The sequence below is a fragment of the Culicoides brevitarsis genome, chromosome 1, assembly GCF_036172545.1.
Source record: "Culicoides brevitarsis isolate CSIRO-B50_1 chromosome 1, AGI_CSIRO_Cbre_v1, whole genome shotgun sequence".
In the NCBI taxonomy this organism is placed as follows: domain Eukaryota; kingdom Metazoa; phylum Arthropoda; class Insecta; order Diptera; family Ceratopogonidae; genus Culicoides; species Culicoides brevitarsis.
In genome coordinates, this window is record NC_087085.1 from 34,323,855 (window position 1) to 34,339,996 (window position 16,142).

The following is a 16,142-nucleotide window of genomic DNA, read 5'->3' on the forward strand; positions in this document are numbered from 1 at the left end:
TTGATTTTTCTACGTAAAAAGTTAATTTTATTAATTTTTAGGTCAAAAATTGAAAGAATTTTTATGAAAAATACTTGAAAATTCATAAAAACACTTGAACGGAACATTTAAATTTGACAATTAACAGAAATTACTCGCTGGGTGCTCGCCGTTTTGCTAATTCATGCACGAATCCCATTGCACATTATAAAATTTCACAATTGCCTTCACGCTGATTCAAGAGCTTTTGTTTTCATTTCGACAAAAATCTTCAATAATTGCGTAAAAATCGATAAAAGCTGCCCCGAAATGCGACAAAAAGTGACCTAAAGTGTTGTGAATGCCTCAAAAAACGGCAAACAGTAGAAATTTAGTGAAAATTTGTGCAAATTTGTAAAAATTCAAATTACAAGTATCGTCGTAGCATACAAAGAAGAAAAGACTATTCATTCTTCGGAGTACATTCGCGTTGGCTAGTCGATTCTGTCGCGTTCTGTTGTTAATATTTTGAAGAAAAAAAAACAAGCACAATAAATAAACAAACAAATTCAAGTGAGGAACGCGTCTCAGGAAAACCATAAAAGCTGGGTACCCAAACATTACGGGCCTTTGACATGGTTGGATTAGCTGCTCAATCCGTGCAAACAGGAGCAGGCCCACCATCGCAACACATTTTTCAACCACCTCCATCGATTTCGCACTCGCAAGAAGGTATTTTTTAAGTTTTTTTCTGTTTTTTAAAAAATTTATATTAAAAAAAATTTTTTTTTTTCAGTTGTGAGAGAAATGAACGCCATCCCAACGACGGCTCCAACCTCGGCAGATGCCTGTTTGAGCATCGTGCACTCGTTGATGTGCCATCGGCAAGGCGGCGAGAGCGAAGGATTCTCGAAACGTGCAATAGAGTCACTCGTAAAGAAGCTCAAGGAGAAGCGGGACGAACTCGATTCGCTCATTACTGCCATCACGACAAACGGAGCCCATCCAAGCAAATGCGTAACCATACAACGAACTCTCGATGGTCGATTGCAGGTGAGTTACAACGCATTCAAGCAACAACAAAAAAAAAAACGAGCCCTTGATTCACCAATTTCCACGAAAAGGCAGGCAGTCCCCATTTTTACGTGCTGTACGTGTGTTTGTGTGTGTGTGTGTGCAAAAAAATAGTAAGTAGTAAGGGAAATCATTAATATTACATTCATGCGTAGTTCGTATCCCCATATCCTTATCATTTGTTTGTGTGTGTTGTCTGCGGATGTATCGGCAGATTGCGGGGAGGGAAGTCGTCGAAAAATTTATTTTCTACACACACACACACACACACAGAAGAGAGTAGGTGAATGCCCTGCTGACTAAATTTATTTGCGTAGAACGCGTATTCAAGGACAACGACGCATCCCATCCTCCGAGCGAGACTTTTTCAGGACTTGTCTACGTCGCTTTTCGATGATAGCGAGAAGTAGAAAAAAAATGATTGTGTAGAATTATATAATAGATACGAGAACACATTCGCATAACTTTCTTCGAGTTCATTCGCATTCGCGAGAAAGGTGTCGCTCGCTCGTGCTCGATTTTGATTAAAACTGTTTCTGTTGTTGATGTTGCGTACGGGGGGTAGAGAAAAAGAGCAAAAGAGGTCATTTACTCTGCTGTATTATTTTGACTGTCAACCTATAGCTAGAGCTGCACGACATGTCTCAAGGTCGTTTCACATTTCTTTCATGGTTACAATTCGTTTTTTTTTTGTTGTTTTTTCGCAGGTCGCTGGCCGAAAAGGATTTCCTCACGTCATTTACGCGCGTATCTGGCGATGGCCTGATTTGCATAAGAACGAGTTGAAGCACGTCAAATATTGCCAGTTTGCGTTCGATCTGAAGTGCGATTCGGTGTGCGTTAATCCGTACCATTATGAGCGTGTTGTGTCGCCGGGAATCGGTAAGTAATTAAATTTAATGATCAAAAAATTATTGCATCAAATTTTTTTTTTGAAAATCTTAAAAAGAGATTATTGACAATTCATTATTTCGATTTTTGACATTAAAAATTTGCGAAAAATTATAAATTTTTTAAAATTAATTTTTTTTGGCATTTTTAACAAAAGCTTGAATTATTAAAATTTGAAATTTTAAAAATAAAAAAAAAATTTTAAAAAAATTTAAAAAAAATTGTTGAAAATTCGTTAAAAAAAATTGTTGAAAATTTCTCAAAAAAAAATATACTTAGACGCTATTGAACTACATATTACACTTTTATTATTTTTTTTAAATAAAAAAAAATTTAAATAAAAATTTTGAAAAAAATTTTAAAATATTTTTTAGAAAAAAGTTTTGAAAGTTTTCCAAAAAAAGTTTAAAATTCAATAAAAAATTTAAAATTTTGTGAAATTTTTAATTAATTTACAATTTTTTTTAACAAAAAATAAAAATTTCAAAATTTTTTTTATATTTAATTTTTATTTAATTTAATTTTTTTTGATATTAAAATTTTTTTTTTAATTTTGGAAAAATAAAAAATTTTTTATTTAAAGATTTTTTTAAAAAATAAATTTTAAATTTTTTAAGAAATTTTTTAAACATTGAAAATTTTTTTTTAAAAAATTTTACATTTTAATAAATTTTAAACTTAATTTCAATAAGTTTTCGTAAATTTTTGACTTTAAAAATCGGAAATCGACAATTATCATTATTTTTTTACTTCCTTCAACATTTAAAGGTCAAAAAAATTTTAAAAAAATAATTTTAATTACCTAAAATCCACAGATCTCTCTGGATTAACTCTCCAATCCGGTCCAAGTCGCTTGGTAAAGGATGAATACACGCCAGGTCCCGTTGTTGGCGGAGGACTTGATCTTGATGGACCTGAAATGGGCACGATTAAACATTTACCGCATCAACCTGGCGGTTATGGATACCCTCAAGGTTTGTCGCGTTATTGAGTTTTGTTTTTTCAAAATAACGCAAAATGGCTTTTCCATTGATTGTTTTTTGTTGCTGATGTGTTTTTTGCATACTTGAGTTTATTTTATTATTTTTATTTTTCTCTTGAATTGAATTGTACCAAATAGGAGACGGACCGCAAATAAGCAGTTCGTATCAAGGACCTCGTCCCATTCCGAAAAACGAGCCGGGAGAACGAAATCCATGGATGATTCCGCCTCAAGGACCGAATCCGTCTCTGATGCCCAGACCATTGTGTAAGCTCCAATCCCTTGAAAAACAAAAAAAAAAACCCAAAAAATTTTGTTTTTTGTTTTGCTGTGTCAAATTATTATTTTGTTTGCTCCTTTAAAAATTTTTTTTTCGATGAATTTTAATTTTTATGATTTTTTTTGTAGCAACTGTGCAACATCCGATGACAATTCCGAATGCAGGCGGTTCAATGCAACAAGGAGGCTTATTGCCGGGTCAAGGACCTCCCGGTACACAAGTTTCGCAACCGATTCCCGCACCAAATACAAATCCCTCACAGTCGCCTATTGATGGTATCATAAATTCGCCGTCAGATCAATCATCACAGCCTTATTACGCCACAGATTCTCAGATTGGGGACACGCACGGTCCAATGTGTAAGTAAATTTTTTTCTCAAATTCGGATCTAAAGTAGAAATTTCTCGTAGATTCTCGTAGTTTTTCTCTTTCTATTTAGTTTCATGTATTTTTAGTAAAAAAATTACTCTTTTATATATATTAGCTTCATCTCCTATGTCACCTAACACCTCCCATATTCAACAAAATGGTTTCGCATCTTCAACTAACAATCAAGTAGTTCCGCCTTCGCAAGCTCCCGCTGGACAACAACACTTTGTCCAACAAAGCTCCGGGGGCTCTCAAGGTACATGGAGCGGTTCTAATACACTAACTTACACACAGTCAATGCAACTTCCCGACATAAGGCAGCAACGCGGAAACGCTTACTGTAAGAAAAAAAAAATAATTAAAAAATCTTTCGTAGAATAGAATTTTAGTTCAAAAAATTAATTTTTTATGAATTTTGGATTTTTAAAAATTTTTTTGTATTTTTTCAGGGCAATCGCCTCAAACGCAGGATCATCCAGCACAAACAAGAATGCTCTCGCGCCAACCAGCTCCCGAATATTGGTGTTCCGTGGCATATTTTGAATTAGATACTCAAGTTGGAGAGACTTTCAAAGTTCCCAGCAGTCGACCGAATGTCACAGTCGACGGATATGTCGATCCATCTGGCGGAAATCGCTTTTGCCTTGGTGCATTAAGTAACGTGCATCGTACAGAGCAAAGTGAACGTGCCAGGTAAGATTTTTTTTCCAAAATTTTCATTCAAAATCTTAAAATTTTATTTTTTTTTTTGTAGATTGCACATTGGCAAAGGTGTCTTATTAGATTTGCATGGCGAGGGCGACGTATGGCTCCGATGCTTGAGTGATCAACCAGTATTTGTACAAAGTTACTATTTGGATAGAGAGGCGGGACGCACGCCAGGCGATGCCGTGCACAAAATCTATCCGAGCGCATTCATAAAAGTATTTGACTTGCAACAGTGCCATCGACAAATGCAAAATTTGGCACAAAATTCGCAAGCAGCAGCTGCAGCTCAAGCCGCTGCCGTCGCCGGAATACCGGGACACAATATTGTGCCAAGAAGTAAGTTTTATTTTTACTTTTCCCCGAATTCTTTCAACTAAAAAAAATATTTTTAATTTGACCTTTAGATCTCAGTGCAGCTGGTATTGGAGTTGATGATTTGCGTCGTTTGTGCATCTTGCGCTTGAGTTTCGTCAAGGGATGGGGCCCGGATTACCCGCGTCACTCCATTAAGGATACGCCGTGCTGGATTGAGGTCCATTTGCATCGCGCCTTGCAGCTACTCGACGAAGTTTTGCACACCATGCCCATTGATGGTCCACGAGCATTGGAAGCCTAAATACGAGTTTCACTGACAATTTTAACTTTTTAATTATTATTTAAGTTTTAAACATTTTAATTTTTTGTTAGAATTTAGTGCCCGAACATAGTTTGTTACTCTTTTTACAATTTTTGTATGACGATTATGTATTTGTGTATTAATGTTAAGTTTTAAACGTTCGCCTTTTTTCTTAGAAATTTTGTGAAACACAAAAAAAAAATTACAAAAATTATATTCTATGATAATCCTTACAATTTAATGGTAATATTAACGATGATTGCAATATGTATTTGAAAGATTATATGAAATATGTATACTTTACATGATAAATGAATAAAAATTTAATTAAAACTATTCTGAAAATTTACATTTTTTTTCAACAAAAATTGGTTCCTTATTTATTTAAAATAGGTATTCGTGAAAAAATTTACTTTTTTTTTTAAAAATGTTTATATTTTATTTTTGTTCGATTTTTTTTTGTTAACTTCTTTAAAAAAAATAATAAAAACAATTAAAGTCGCTCCAAGAATAAAAATAATAATTTTAATAAAAATAAAATAAAATTTTTATATAATTTTAAAAATTCACTTTTGTCTCCAAAGATTTTTTTTAAATTTTCATAATTTTTATTTAATTTTTTTTTATTTAGGCCGTTCCAAATTTTTTTCAAACTTTTTGTCCCAAAAAAATTGTTCGCGGGGTTTTTTACACAAAATGACAAAATGTTAACCAGCTCATTTGGGGTGACATCTAGAAGTGTTTTTGGGTATCAATTGAAATTTTGAAAAATTAAGTTAAAAATTTAAAAAAACGCCTTTTATAAAAATTTGAAATACTTTTTCATACAAAATGACAAAATTTTAACAGTTTTTCGTCATAAATCAATATTTTAGTCCTTTTAAAGGAATTTACATTTTCTTATTTAAAGTTGATTTCAGAGCAATTTAACTAAAAAAAAAATATTTTTTTTTCATTTATGAAAACACATAAAAATTTCCATATATTTATGGAAAATTTCAAAAGTTTTCGGACAAAAATCTCAAAAAAATATTTAAAAATATTTTCATTTGAATTGAAAAATCATGAAAAATTTTTTAGGGTAAAATTATACAAAAAACTAAAGAAATTTGCTTAATTACGACATTTTCTATTGGAAAAACAATATTTTAACAAAATTTTAATAAAAAAAAAAATTTGAAAATTTCTTAAAAATTGACCAAATACGGTCATTTAACCCGCTCATGAAAATCCTCATGGGACAAAAAATGAAAATATTAATTTTATTCGCCTAAAGAATAAAAATAATTTCAATTAATTATTAATAATTTTTAATTAAAAAAAATATTAATTTTTTGTAATTTTCGAAATCCATAAAAAACAGCTAAGTAATCTTCCTCGCCAAAAGCCTAAAGTTCTTCGAAAAGCCTCCCGTTACTTTCCCGTTATTCAAAAAAAAAAAAAAAAAAATCAGTAAAAAAAATATAATAAAAAATTAAAAAAAAACTTATGCGAAATAAGTCCATTCAAGAATCCTTTAGAAAAACAGCAAATTGACCTCGCAGGAGCCTAAAACAGCCCCCGAAAGCCTATTTTTTATTTTATCAATTTCAGCCGACTCAATTAGGCTCTGTAATGTTTTCGTCCGAATTTAAACGCGCGGTATGTGAGGTTTTCGTCCGATCAGAACCCACGTCAGTGTTGCCAACGACAGCACACTTGTCAAAGCACTAGAATTTTTGGCAACTCTGCAAAAACAAAACCGAACCCGAATCTGCTTTTTTAATTTTCCTTAATTTTTGTATTGATTTCATTACAAAACTCCCGAAAAATCATGACTAATCGCAAGCTGGCACTGCCGTGTGTCGCGTAATCATCGACGTTCGTGAAAAAAGTACGTAAATTCGCGTCAAAAGTGAGTGCAAAATATTTTTTTCGACGCGTACACTGACGAAGACAATTTCTGTCTCGGACTTGATGAAAAATAATTAAGCGACTCGTGAATTGCATTAAAACACAGCGCGTTTCAAAGTAAACAAGGGCGTAAACGTGTGAGAAAATTAAATTCAACGATTCTCGACGAAAATTTACATATTTTTTCTCCATGTTGCTCCATTATTGATCCCAACTAATTTTTTCCGTAGTTATTTTTAGTTCTTATTGTAATCTTGTGGGTCATAAATATTTAACAACAAGCTGTCTGTCTCTGTTTTTTTCGATGGTTAAGCATATTTTGTGTACGTCGTCGCCCATCATCGCCGCAGTTACATCATCTGCCCACAATTTTTCGCTCTCACTCTCCGCTGGCTGGACAAAAATTTGTGATTAGTAATCGGTTTCTTTCATCTTTTTCGATACTTGCAGGCAAGCATCGACGAAACTCATGTGAAGAAGACGCGAACCGCATTCTAGAACGAGAGCGATAACGGAAGTCAAGTCAGAATTAATGTTTAAATTAAAATTGAATAAAAAAAGGGAAAATTACACAGAAATATATAGCTGCGCCGTAGTCAGTGCTGTTGTTTGTGGATAAATAAATAAATAAATAAAAAATTGAGGCACGGACAGAACGAGATAAGATTTCGAAAAAATATAAGAAAAGAGAAAAAAGTTAAACAAAAGAAACTCTCGATAAATATTGTTATCAAAACTAAAATTGTTCATTGTTATGTACTTTTACCATATCTACAACAACAACAACCACAAATAATATTAAGGACAAACAAAACAACGCAACGTTTCATGAAAAAGACACCAAAATGACTGTGGATTTTAATGACTATTTTTGGGTGAGTTTCTATCTAATTAACTAAATTTATCTACATTGTCTGTACTTTTGTATCAACAAAGTTTTGTGTCTGGTTCGCTCGTCATAAATATTTTTTTTATTAAACTATCAGACGAAATTGAGTCAGAAAGTGATTTTGTGAGAAAAGTTACCAATTTTTTTTTCTTTCTAAATTTAGATTTTTTAAAAAGTGATCAAATTTTAAATACATTTTAATTCCATTTTTAACAAAAACTGAATAAAAATAAAGAAAAATTTAATTTTTTTTATACATTTTTGTGTAAAAAACCTAAAATAGAATTTTATGAAAATTTTTAATTTCATTAAAATTTGTCAAATTAACTCAGGGCAAATTTAATTAAAATGGAAATAAATTAATTAAAAAAAATGAACATAATTTATAGATTTTTATAATTTTTCTGACATTTTTGTCTTATTTTAGATATGCAATTAAACATTTTCTTTAAAAAAATTAAATTTTGAAGCGGAAATTCGACTTAAATAGAAAGTTTTCTTATTTTGATCATATATTTTGTTATAAAATTTAAAAAATTTCATTGAAGATCAATAAATAATTTAATTTTTTTTTTTAATTTTAAACAATTTTTTTATAAAATTTTTACAAAATATTTTCTTTTATGATTTTATCTACCTAAAAATTTTAAAAAATTTCAATTATACTTAAAGATTTCTGCTAAAAATTTTCGAGTATTTCAAATAAAGTTCAAAACTTTTCACTACAAAATCATTAAATTGCAAAATTAAATTGTAAAATCTCTCACAAAATCACATTTAATCAATGCAAATTGAGCGTCGATGAAAAAATTTGTTTAAATTCCTCCCAATTACGCATCGGTGCACTGATCTGTTCCAATTGATCGATCAAATATCAAAACATAATGTCTTCTTTCCAAACAATAAAATCATCAACATACTAATTTCACATTTTTTTTAGGGTGACAAAAACAATGGCTACGAAGTGCTGTACCACAACATGAAATATGGGCTCGTCGCCAGCAAGGAACTCGGCGAATATTTCCGCGAACGCAGCAATTTGGAGGAACACAACTCAAAAGTCCTCTCGAAACTCGCACACAAAGCCGGCACAGGATGTCCCAATGGAACTTTTTCTCCGCTGTGGGTCGTAATAAAATCCTCGGCAGAACGCTTGTCCGAATGCCACACGGAAACGATGCAAAAACTCGCGGAATTGGTAAAAACTGTCGTAAAATACGCCGACGAGCTGCATAAGAAGCACAAAGTTGTGAAAGAGGAGGAATCGAGCACCCAAGATGCCGTGCACGCGATGAAGGATTCGTCGATTGCGGTGCAAAAAGCGAAAGATACGTATCAAGCGAGACTTGCGGAAACGGAGAAGCTAAAACGCGAAGGATCGTCCGCGAAAGAGCTGGAAAAAGCGGAAACAAAGTTGAAAAAGACACAAGAAGAGTATAAAGCCCTTGTGGAAAAGCATAATCCGATAAAGGCAGAGTTTGAGAGACGCATGACGGCGACATGCAAACGCTTTCAGACGATCGAGGAGACACATTTGACAGAAATGAAGGAATTTGTCAAGACTTACTTTGAAATTATTCAGTATAACTTGGAAATGGTGCAATCGGTAAGACAATTTTTGAAGAATTTTTGAAAAATTTTAAATTTTTTGTGTTTTTAACAGACATATAGCGACTTTGAACGTCAATTCACTGAGATGACAGTCGATAAGCTGCTCGAGCAATTCGTTTTAAACAAGTACACGGGACTTGAAAAGCCAGGTGAGTCTCTTTTAAGTTTTTCAACGCATAAACTCTCGAGAATTTGAGCCCCCCAACGGAATGAGTAAGCAGTTTGCCCTTAATTTTGCGTGAAAACTAAAAAAATTGCCTTGATTGGTGTAATTTTTTTTGACAAAAACAAAATTTTTTTGTTTGCTACCATTTGCATCCCAATCATGCATGTTCCTTAGTTTCCGTTTGTTTTTTTTTTATTATCATAAAAACCACTTGCAGAGAACATTGAAGTTGATTTGGTAAATTTATCGAGTGTTGATGCCAGTTCGAGTGTTTCTAAGCAATCCGCTGTGCCTGTCGCGCCCATAATTAATCTCGATGCGCCCGGAACGAATACAAGTGTGCGTTCAATCTCGCCCAATTTGTCAAATTTGACGCATTTGTCGCAGCCGCCCAAGAAGGAAAGCAACATTCGTAGCTGGTTCCATTTGCCAAACACAAAAACGACGGGAAACACATCGACGGGACGATCAACGCCGGCTCCCGTTGTCGATGCGAAACTCACAAGTATTTATGCGACAGATGCCGCAAACGCTAGCACGAGTGACAATGACGACAACTCACAAAGTACGAACAAAAAAACTAATAATCACGGTGAAAGTATTTATAATAAGCAGAATAAAGTCAAAGAACAAAAAATCACGACGGGTCACGGATCACCAGCGGCGACGTCGTCGTCTTCAGCAAATGCTCCGAATAATAGTAATTACGGTAGAAATGAGCAATCGACGCAACAACAAACGAAATCATCCCGCCGCACTACCTCCCTTCTTAACTTGTTCATGTCTAATTCGCAGGGTAATAGTTCACATTTTTAATTTTTTCTTCTGTTTTTGTTTCCGTTGACGTGACGTTGCGAGATTTTGAAGGATTATGAAAGAAAATTAAAATTTTTACGTTTTCTTCGACAAAATATTCAAAAATATTTAAAAAAATTAGAGATTCAAGAAAAAATTAAAATATTTAAATTTTTTTTTAAATATTTTCATAAAAATTTAAAAAAAGTAAAATTAAAATGTTTTCGGTTTTTCATATTTGATTATAAAAAAATTAGAGATGTTAAAAAATGTAAAAAAGAAAAAAATTATTTTCTTGAAAATTACTGAAAACTTAAAAAATATTCGAGATTTTTAACAAAAAATTAAGGTTTTTACGTTTTTATAAATTTTTCTGATAAAACTTTCAAAAAATTTAAAGAAAAATTTTATTATTGCAAACAAAAAATTAATTTTTTTGAAATATTTTCAAAAATATTTGAGAAATATCAAGAATTTTTAACAAAAATTTAAAATTTTTGTGATTTAAAAAAAAAAATTAACAAAATTTTCAAACTTTTTTTTAATTTTCGATAAAAAATGAAAAATTTTTACCAAAAACAAATCTTAGAGGATAATTTTCATTACTTTTAGTTCAAAATATTCGAATTTCCATCAAAAACTTTCCATTCTCGCTACGTTACTGCGACAATCATCTGTTTTTCTCGACTTAAACTCTTTAGTCTAGTTTCTAGAAACATTTTTGAAACAATCATTTTTCGCTTCGTTCTCACCTGTAACTTATTATTTGAAGCTTTTTTTGTGCTAGGTAGTCTACATATCTAGTCAATTTTATTTTTTTTATGTCTTTTTCAAAAACTTTCCTGTCTCTTCGGTTTGTTTAACGTGTAAAAACGAAAAATTCCCCAAAAACAAAAATTTGTTGCAGGAAAGCACGAAAGTAATCGAGACTTATCGAGTGAAGTCTTGTCGGCGCCATCGAGTCCCAGTCAATTTAATGATCAAGCATCCGTGAACCGTCCAGTCTATGAGACAACAATAGGACGGAATCCCCTGTTACGTGGTTCGAAATGTAATTTTTTTCCTTTTTGATTTTTTTTTTTGAATAGATTTCCTCTTTTTTTCTCTAAAATTTTCCACAAATTTTTAAAATTTTTCACAAAAGTAGATTTTTTTTAATGAAATTTGTATAAAAAGTAGAGCTTTCCGTTGACTTGAGGAACGATTGTTTTGATTTTCTTATAATTATTTGCCTTTTAGAGTTGCTTGCTTGCCTAGAAAGATAGTTTTTTGTGGCTTTATGGCTTTTCATGTCTTTTTAAAAAATTCTTAAAACAAAAATAAATAGTGTGGGCGAGGATGATTTTTAATTTTATTTATTTTCTGTTTATTTTTCTTTGATAATTTTGTTCTTTGGATTTAATTTCTGTTTATTTTTTTATATTTTTGCTACCAATTTTTTGTGTTGTGTGTGTTTTGCTGCTTTTTAATCACTTTTAATCCCTAATTTTAATAATTTTGGTGACGGGCAAACTTTTTTTTTGCGAAGGTAGGTGATTTTATTTAATATTAAAAACACACAATTTGCACAAAAATCACTCAATTTTTTTTTTTTAAAGAAAAATTTTAATAAAAATGTTTATTTTTCGTTAGTTTCTGGATTCCTGCGAAGTCGACGTGACAAAGCCAAGTCAAAGAAGAACAAAAAAGGCAAAAAAGACGCTGAAACAAATAGTACAAAAGATGCCAAGTTATCAGATGGGTAAGAAATTCACATTAAATCTCGATTTTTTAATTTTTTACAATTTTTTCACTTTTAGCGAGGACAAAGAAGAGCCAAGTAAAGCGGAATCGAGTAATACTCCCGTGTCGAAGCACGTTGCCAATGTCTCGAATTCAAATTCTGTACCAACTGCCTCTCCCGAAATCGATGAAGACGGTTATTGCAGGAAGCCTGATGATGTTTCGTGGCCTGCGTCGAACGATACGTCGAAAAAAGATAGTAAGAAACTTTTTTTTTTCATGAAAAATCGGATTTTAACGTTTTTTGGCATTGTAGAAGAATTTTATTCGAGCTCCGATAGTGATAGCGAAGAAGAAGTTGAACGTAAGATTCGTGTGGAAATCAAGCCGTTAAATAATGGAACGGCTCCCATATCAGCGAGCGTGGATGAACTGAGGGCAACTGTTGAACAAATGTCCTTATCGCCATTGGGCGCGTTATCGGTAAGAATTTTGACGGAAAATTTAGAGTTAGTTGTTGTTGTTGTGACTTAGAGACGAGAAAAACGAACGTGAAACGTAGATGTGTGAGCATGGTGATTGGTATTCACACAAAAATTGTACAAATAATCATCATCTCATTTATATTTTTGTAAATTATGATTTTTTTTAGTAGAATTTTTTTGGTTTAGTAAATATTTAGGAACAACGTTCACTGTAAAATACAATTATTGCACGGTTAGAACACTTATTTTGTTAGAATTTTGAACATTTTTCGATAAAAATTAATATTTTTTTTCCAAATTGCTTCTTAAAAATATAATTTTGACCATTCAACACATTCATTCATTCAAAATCAAATCAAAATCCATTCGAAACACAAAAAGAGAGGAAACTATGAGACAGATTACATGCAAATGAAACGATCGAAATCCATGTCGCAACATCTATCAAGTAATAAACCGAGCGGTGATTTACTCGGACTTACTATATTTCAGCAGCATAGTCAACAAAGTCCTGTTCCAAGCAATTCGTCGACGCCAACGGCGGGACATCCATATGCTCCGTTACAAAGTCCCACATTTTCGATGTCAAATAATTCTTCGTGAGTATTTTTCTTCATTTTTCATTTAAAAAAATTTAATTTTAATTATTTTTCTCTTTATTAGAAGTCGTTATGCGGACTTGGGAGATCTTTTCTCCGAAATTGGAGACATCAGTAACTCTGCACCGGCATCAGCAACATTGAGTCGCGCTCCAAATCATCGATCGACGCCAACTTCAGCGAATTCGACGACTTCTAGCATAGCAATTCCGAGACCGCCATCACGAAGATCCGAAGCAGCAAGTGAGTTTTTGTGATTTTTTCAGTAGAAAATCAATTTTTAATGAAAATTTTTTCAGTTCCTGTTCGTGGGCGTGTGTCTCCGGGCACAATGAGTCGCGCTGATAGTGTAGGTAGTTTAGAATTCCGTACGGCAAGTATTGTAGGAACGTCACGTGGACCGTCGCCGCTCACAATTGGCATGACAGACACGATTCCGTTAGCTGTAGCATTCCACGAGATCATTCACGCGTATTTTAGGTAAATTTTTGACATTTTTTGAGGTTTTTGAATGATAATTGAAGATTTTTGTTACAGAGGTAGCGATGAAACACGATGTCAGGTTAAGATGTCGGGCGATATGATGCTCTCATTTCCCGCTGGCATCGTAAATATTCTGGCAAATAATCCGAATCCCGCGAAATTGATGTTTAAGCTGAAAAATGTGCAGAATCTCGATACAATATTGCCGAATACGCAAATTGTGTCAATGTAAGTTTCGGTTTTTTCGTTCAAAAAAAGGATTTTTAATGAAATTTTCTTTTGTAGAGACAAACTTCAATCAAGTACCATGTATGCAACAATCGAATTCAACATGCCAGCCTTAACTGCCTTGTTGCGACGTCAATCAGAGCAAAATCCAACCGCTTCCTACTTCAACGTCGACATTCTGAAGTACCAAATAAAGGCGAAGCCGGGCGCAACGTCGTGTCCCTTCCAACTGGTGTCCTATTGGAAGTGCGAGACAACGCATACAGATCTGAAAATCGATTACAAGTACAATAGTCATGCCATGGCATCGCCATCACCCCTGTTAAATGTATCCATTAATGTGCCAGTCGATGGAGGTGTCAAAAATGTGCAGTCAAAACCGCATTCAGCATGGTACGTTTCCTTTTTTCTTCAAAAATTTGCTAAAAAAATAACGAAATTTAATCATAGGTTGGGTGAATCGAATCGCCTCGTGTGGAATTTCACCGATATCTCACAACATTCGGACAATAATGGTATTGATACGTTACGTGCGCGTCTCGAAGTGGCAAATGGACCCTCGAATCCCGCAATTTTGAGTACGCAATTCAACTGCGAGGGCACAACGTTATCGGGTATTGAATTTGAATTAGTTGGATCTGGCTATCGATTGTCGTTGGTGAAGAGAAGATTCGTTTCTGGTAAGAAAAATCATATTTTAACACTAATTTACAACTAAATTTCTGTTTTTTCAGGCAAATACATTTGCGAAGGCGACGGAATCCGTTCGATAAAATCTCCCACACCAAATAGTACAATGAGCTCCCCGAGTCCCAACTCAAAGCCGCCAGGATAATCATAAAAATCGGTCGAAAAATACCAAAAACGACGTTTCTGTTCAAAAAATTCGCATTTAAAAAACACATTTTTAACTCAAACAAGAATCACTCAATATTTACTTTTGGTACTAAAGTATTTATTTATACCGATTATTTTTTCTACTAACGAAAAATTCCAACCACACGAACAGGAGATAGATAAAAAAAATAGTTTAATCTCAAAAATTGTTGAAAATTTTGTAGATGCTTAGCACGAATTAATTAACTTTATTTAAAACTCACTTTAAAAAAATTCAGCCAGAAGAGTATTGTTTAAAATCAGAATATTAAAAAAAAATAAGAATACTCACGACTTGCAAGACCTAAAAGTTGCCAATATGGCAAAAAAGCAACAAATAATTGTAAATTGTATAAAAATCAATTGTTATTCTTCTTGTGGGAAATGCAGATCCATTTATGCAGTTCAAGATGAATTTGTTGGAGTATAAAGAAGAGCAAGAGAACTAATAAATATAACTATAAAATATTAATAAAAATCAATATGATACTAAAATTGACTTTTTAATTCCGATTTCATAAGAAAAGGTGTTTTTCAATTAATTGATATATTTTTTTCATTTCTACATGTTTTGTTTAAAAAAATTTTTTTTTCACCAAAATATGATGCTGCAAATTCATTATGAAGCTATAAAATACTGAAAACGAAAGATTTGAAAATAATTTCCGTAAAAACAGTTGTGCAAAAGAATATGAGATTCAAATTTTTCAGCAGATTATATAGGTAAAGTACATTTTTTGATGAATATTGAACCTTTTTAATAGTATTTGAGTCTCTTGATTCGCAAAAAAAGATTTGAAAAAAAAAATTACTATTATAGTTGACAGATATTAATGATTTTTTGATAATTTAGTTAAATTTCACGTTCAATATGAGAAATTTGATTAAAATACGTAACAATTTCAATGTCAATGTGTATCAGGTAAGAAAAAAAAAATTTTATCAAAAATTTTATCATTTTATGAAAAAACATTTTTTTTGTAATATTTTTCCTTAACTTAACTTCATCCAAAATTATTTATAAATATTAAAGAAAAAAATGTTGCAATTCAATGATTAATTTTTTTTCGTAATGAATCATCTATTTTATATGCATATTTGTCAACAACATAAAAGATGCGTTTGTTTTTATCAATCATAAAATAGGTCATGAACCCAAGCTTTCATGTTAATACAAAATTGACCTTGAAAATTAAAACTTCCTAATCAAAATTTATTTTGTGTACCTTTTATGTAAATTTAACGGTAAAAAATTAGTTTTATTTGTGAAATAACGTTACTCAGAAACAACCCTTATTAAAAAATTTTTACTTTTTCTCATCTCTTCTCAATTGTTTGAAAAAAAATTCAATAAATTTAAAAAAAAACTTTGACATTTTTTTGATTTACAAAACTAATTTGTCTTAAAATCACATAAAAATAAAGTGATTAAATTTTAAAAATTTATTTTTTTTTAAATTCTTATGCAAATTTGGCTTAACAAACTCTTTTGTCATAAAAAAATTTCACATTTTCAT

The 16,142-nt window shown here is 32.0% G+C and overlaps 2 protein-coding genes across 7 annotated transcripts; both read left to right on the forward strand.

Annotated features, from left to right (window-relative positions):
- The first annotated feature begins 225 nt into the window (after positions 1 to 225).
- On the forward strand, positions 226 to 5,176 carry LOC134827993 (mothers against decapentaplegic homolog 4). Of its 2 annotated transcripts, XM_063840916.1 has the most exons (10): positions 226 to 690; positions 755 to 1,011; positions 1,740 to 1,914; positions 2,739 to 2,897; positions 3,044 to 3,172; positions 3,314 to 3,544; positions 3,670 to 3,894; positions 4,004 to 4,247; positions 4,309 to 4,598; positions 4,667 to 5,170. In XM_063840916.1, the coding sequence occupies exons 1-10, from the start codon at positions 594 to 596 to the stop codon at positions 4,876 to 4,878; spliced, it is 2,019 nt and encodes a 672-aa protein (XP_063696986.1). In that variant the 5' UTR covers positions 226 to 593; the 3' UTR covers positions 4,879 to 5,170. The 2 variants fall into 2 exon arrangements, with proteins under 2 accessions (XP_063696986.1, XP_063696987.1); XM_063840917.1 differs by lacking the exon at positions 3,670 to 3,894 and having other exon boundaries at positions 4,667 to 5,176.
- Positions 5,177 to 6,611: 1,435 nt separating this feature from the next.
- LOC134828193 (F-BAR domain only protein 2) lies at positions 6,612 to 15,107 on the forward strand. 5 transcript variants are annotated; one of them, XM_063841198.1, is made up of 15 exons: positions 6,612 to 6,751; positions 7,222 to 7,646; positions 8,601 to 9,266; positions 9,324 to 9,420; positions 9,655 to 10,002; positions 11,865 to 11,973; positions 12,032 to 12,213; positions 12,271 to 12,437; positions 12,932 to 13,038; positions 13,103 to 13,281; positions 13,338 to 13,518; positions 13,576 to 13,749; positions 13,807 to 14,142; positions 14,200 to 14,429; positions 14,484 to 15,107. In XM_063841198.1, exons 2-15 carry the CDS (start codon positions 7,617 to 7,619, stop codon positions 14,582 to 14,584), a joined length of 2,907 nt encoding a protein of 968 aa, XP_063697268.1. In that variant the 5' UTR covers positions 6,612 to 6,751; positions 7,222 to 7,616; the 3' UTR covers positions 14,585 to 15,107. The 5 variants fall into 5 exon arrangements, with proteins under 5 accessions (XP_063697268.1, XP_063697272.1, XP_063697271.1 ...); XM_063841202.1 differs by having other exon boundaries at positions 13,106 to 13,281; XM_063841201.1 differs by having other exon boundaries at positions 12,935 to 13,038.
- The last annotated feature ends 1,035 nt before the right edge of the window (positions 15,108 to 16,142 follow it).

Coding starts and splice junctions, on each gene's coding strand:
- LOC134827993 (XM_063840916.1), top strand. CDS start 594: ATGGTTGGATTAGCTGCTCAATCCGTGCAAACAGGAGCAGGCCCACCA. Junction 691..754: donor GATTTCGCACTCGCAAGAAG/GTATTTTTTAAG, acceptor TTTTTTTTTCAG/TTGTGAGAGAAATGAACGCC. Junction 4,248..4,308: donor GAGCAAAGTGAACGTGCCAG/GTAAGATTTTTT, acceptor TTTTTTTTGTAG/ATTGCACATTGGCAAAGGTG.
- LOC134828193 (XM_063841198.1), top strand. CDS start 7,617: ATGACTGTGGATTTTAATGACTATTTTTGG. Junction 12,214..12,270: donor CGATACGTCGAAAAAAGATA/GTAAGAAACTTT, acceptor TTGGCATTGTAG/AAGAATTTTATTCGAGCTCC. Junction 13,282..13,337: donor ACGAAGATCCGAAGCAGCAA/GTGAGTTTTTGT, acceptor AAATTTTTTCAG/TTCCTGTTCGTGGGCGTGTG.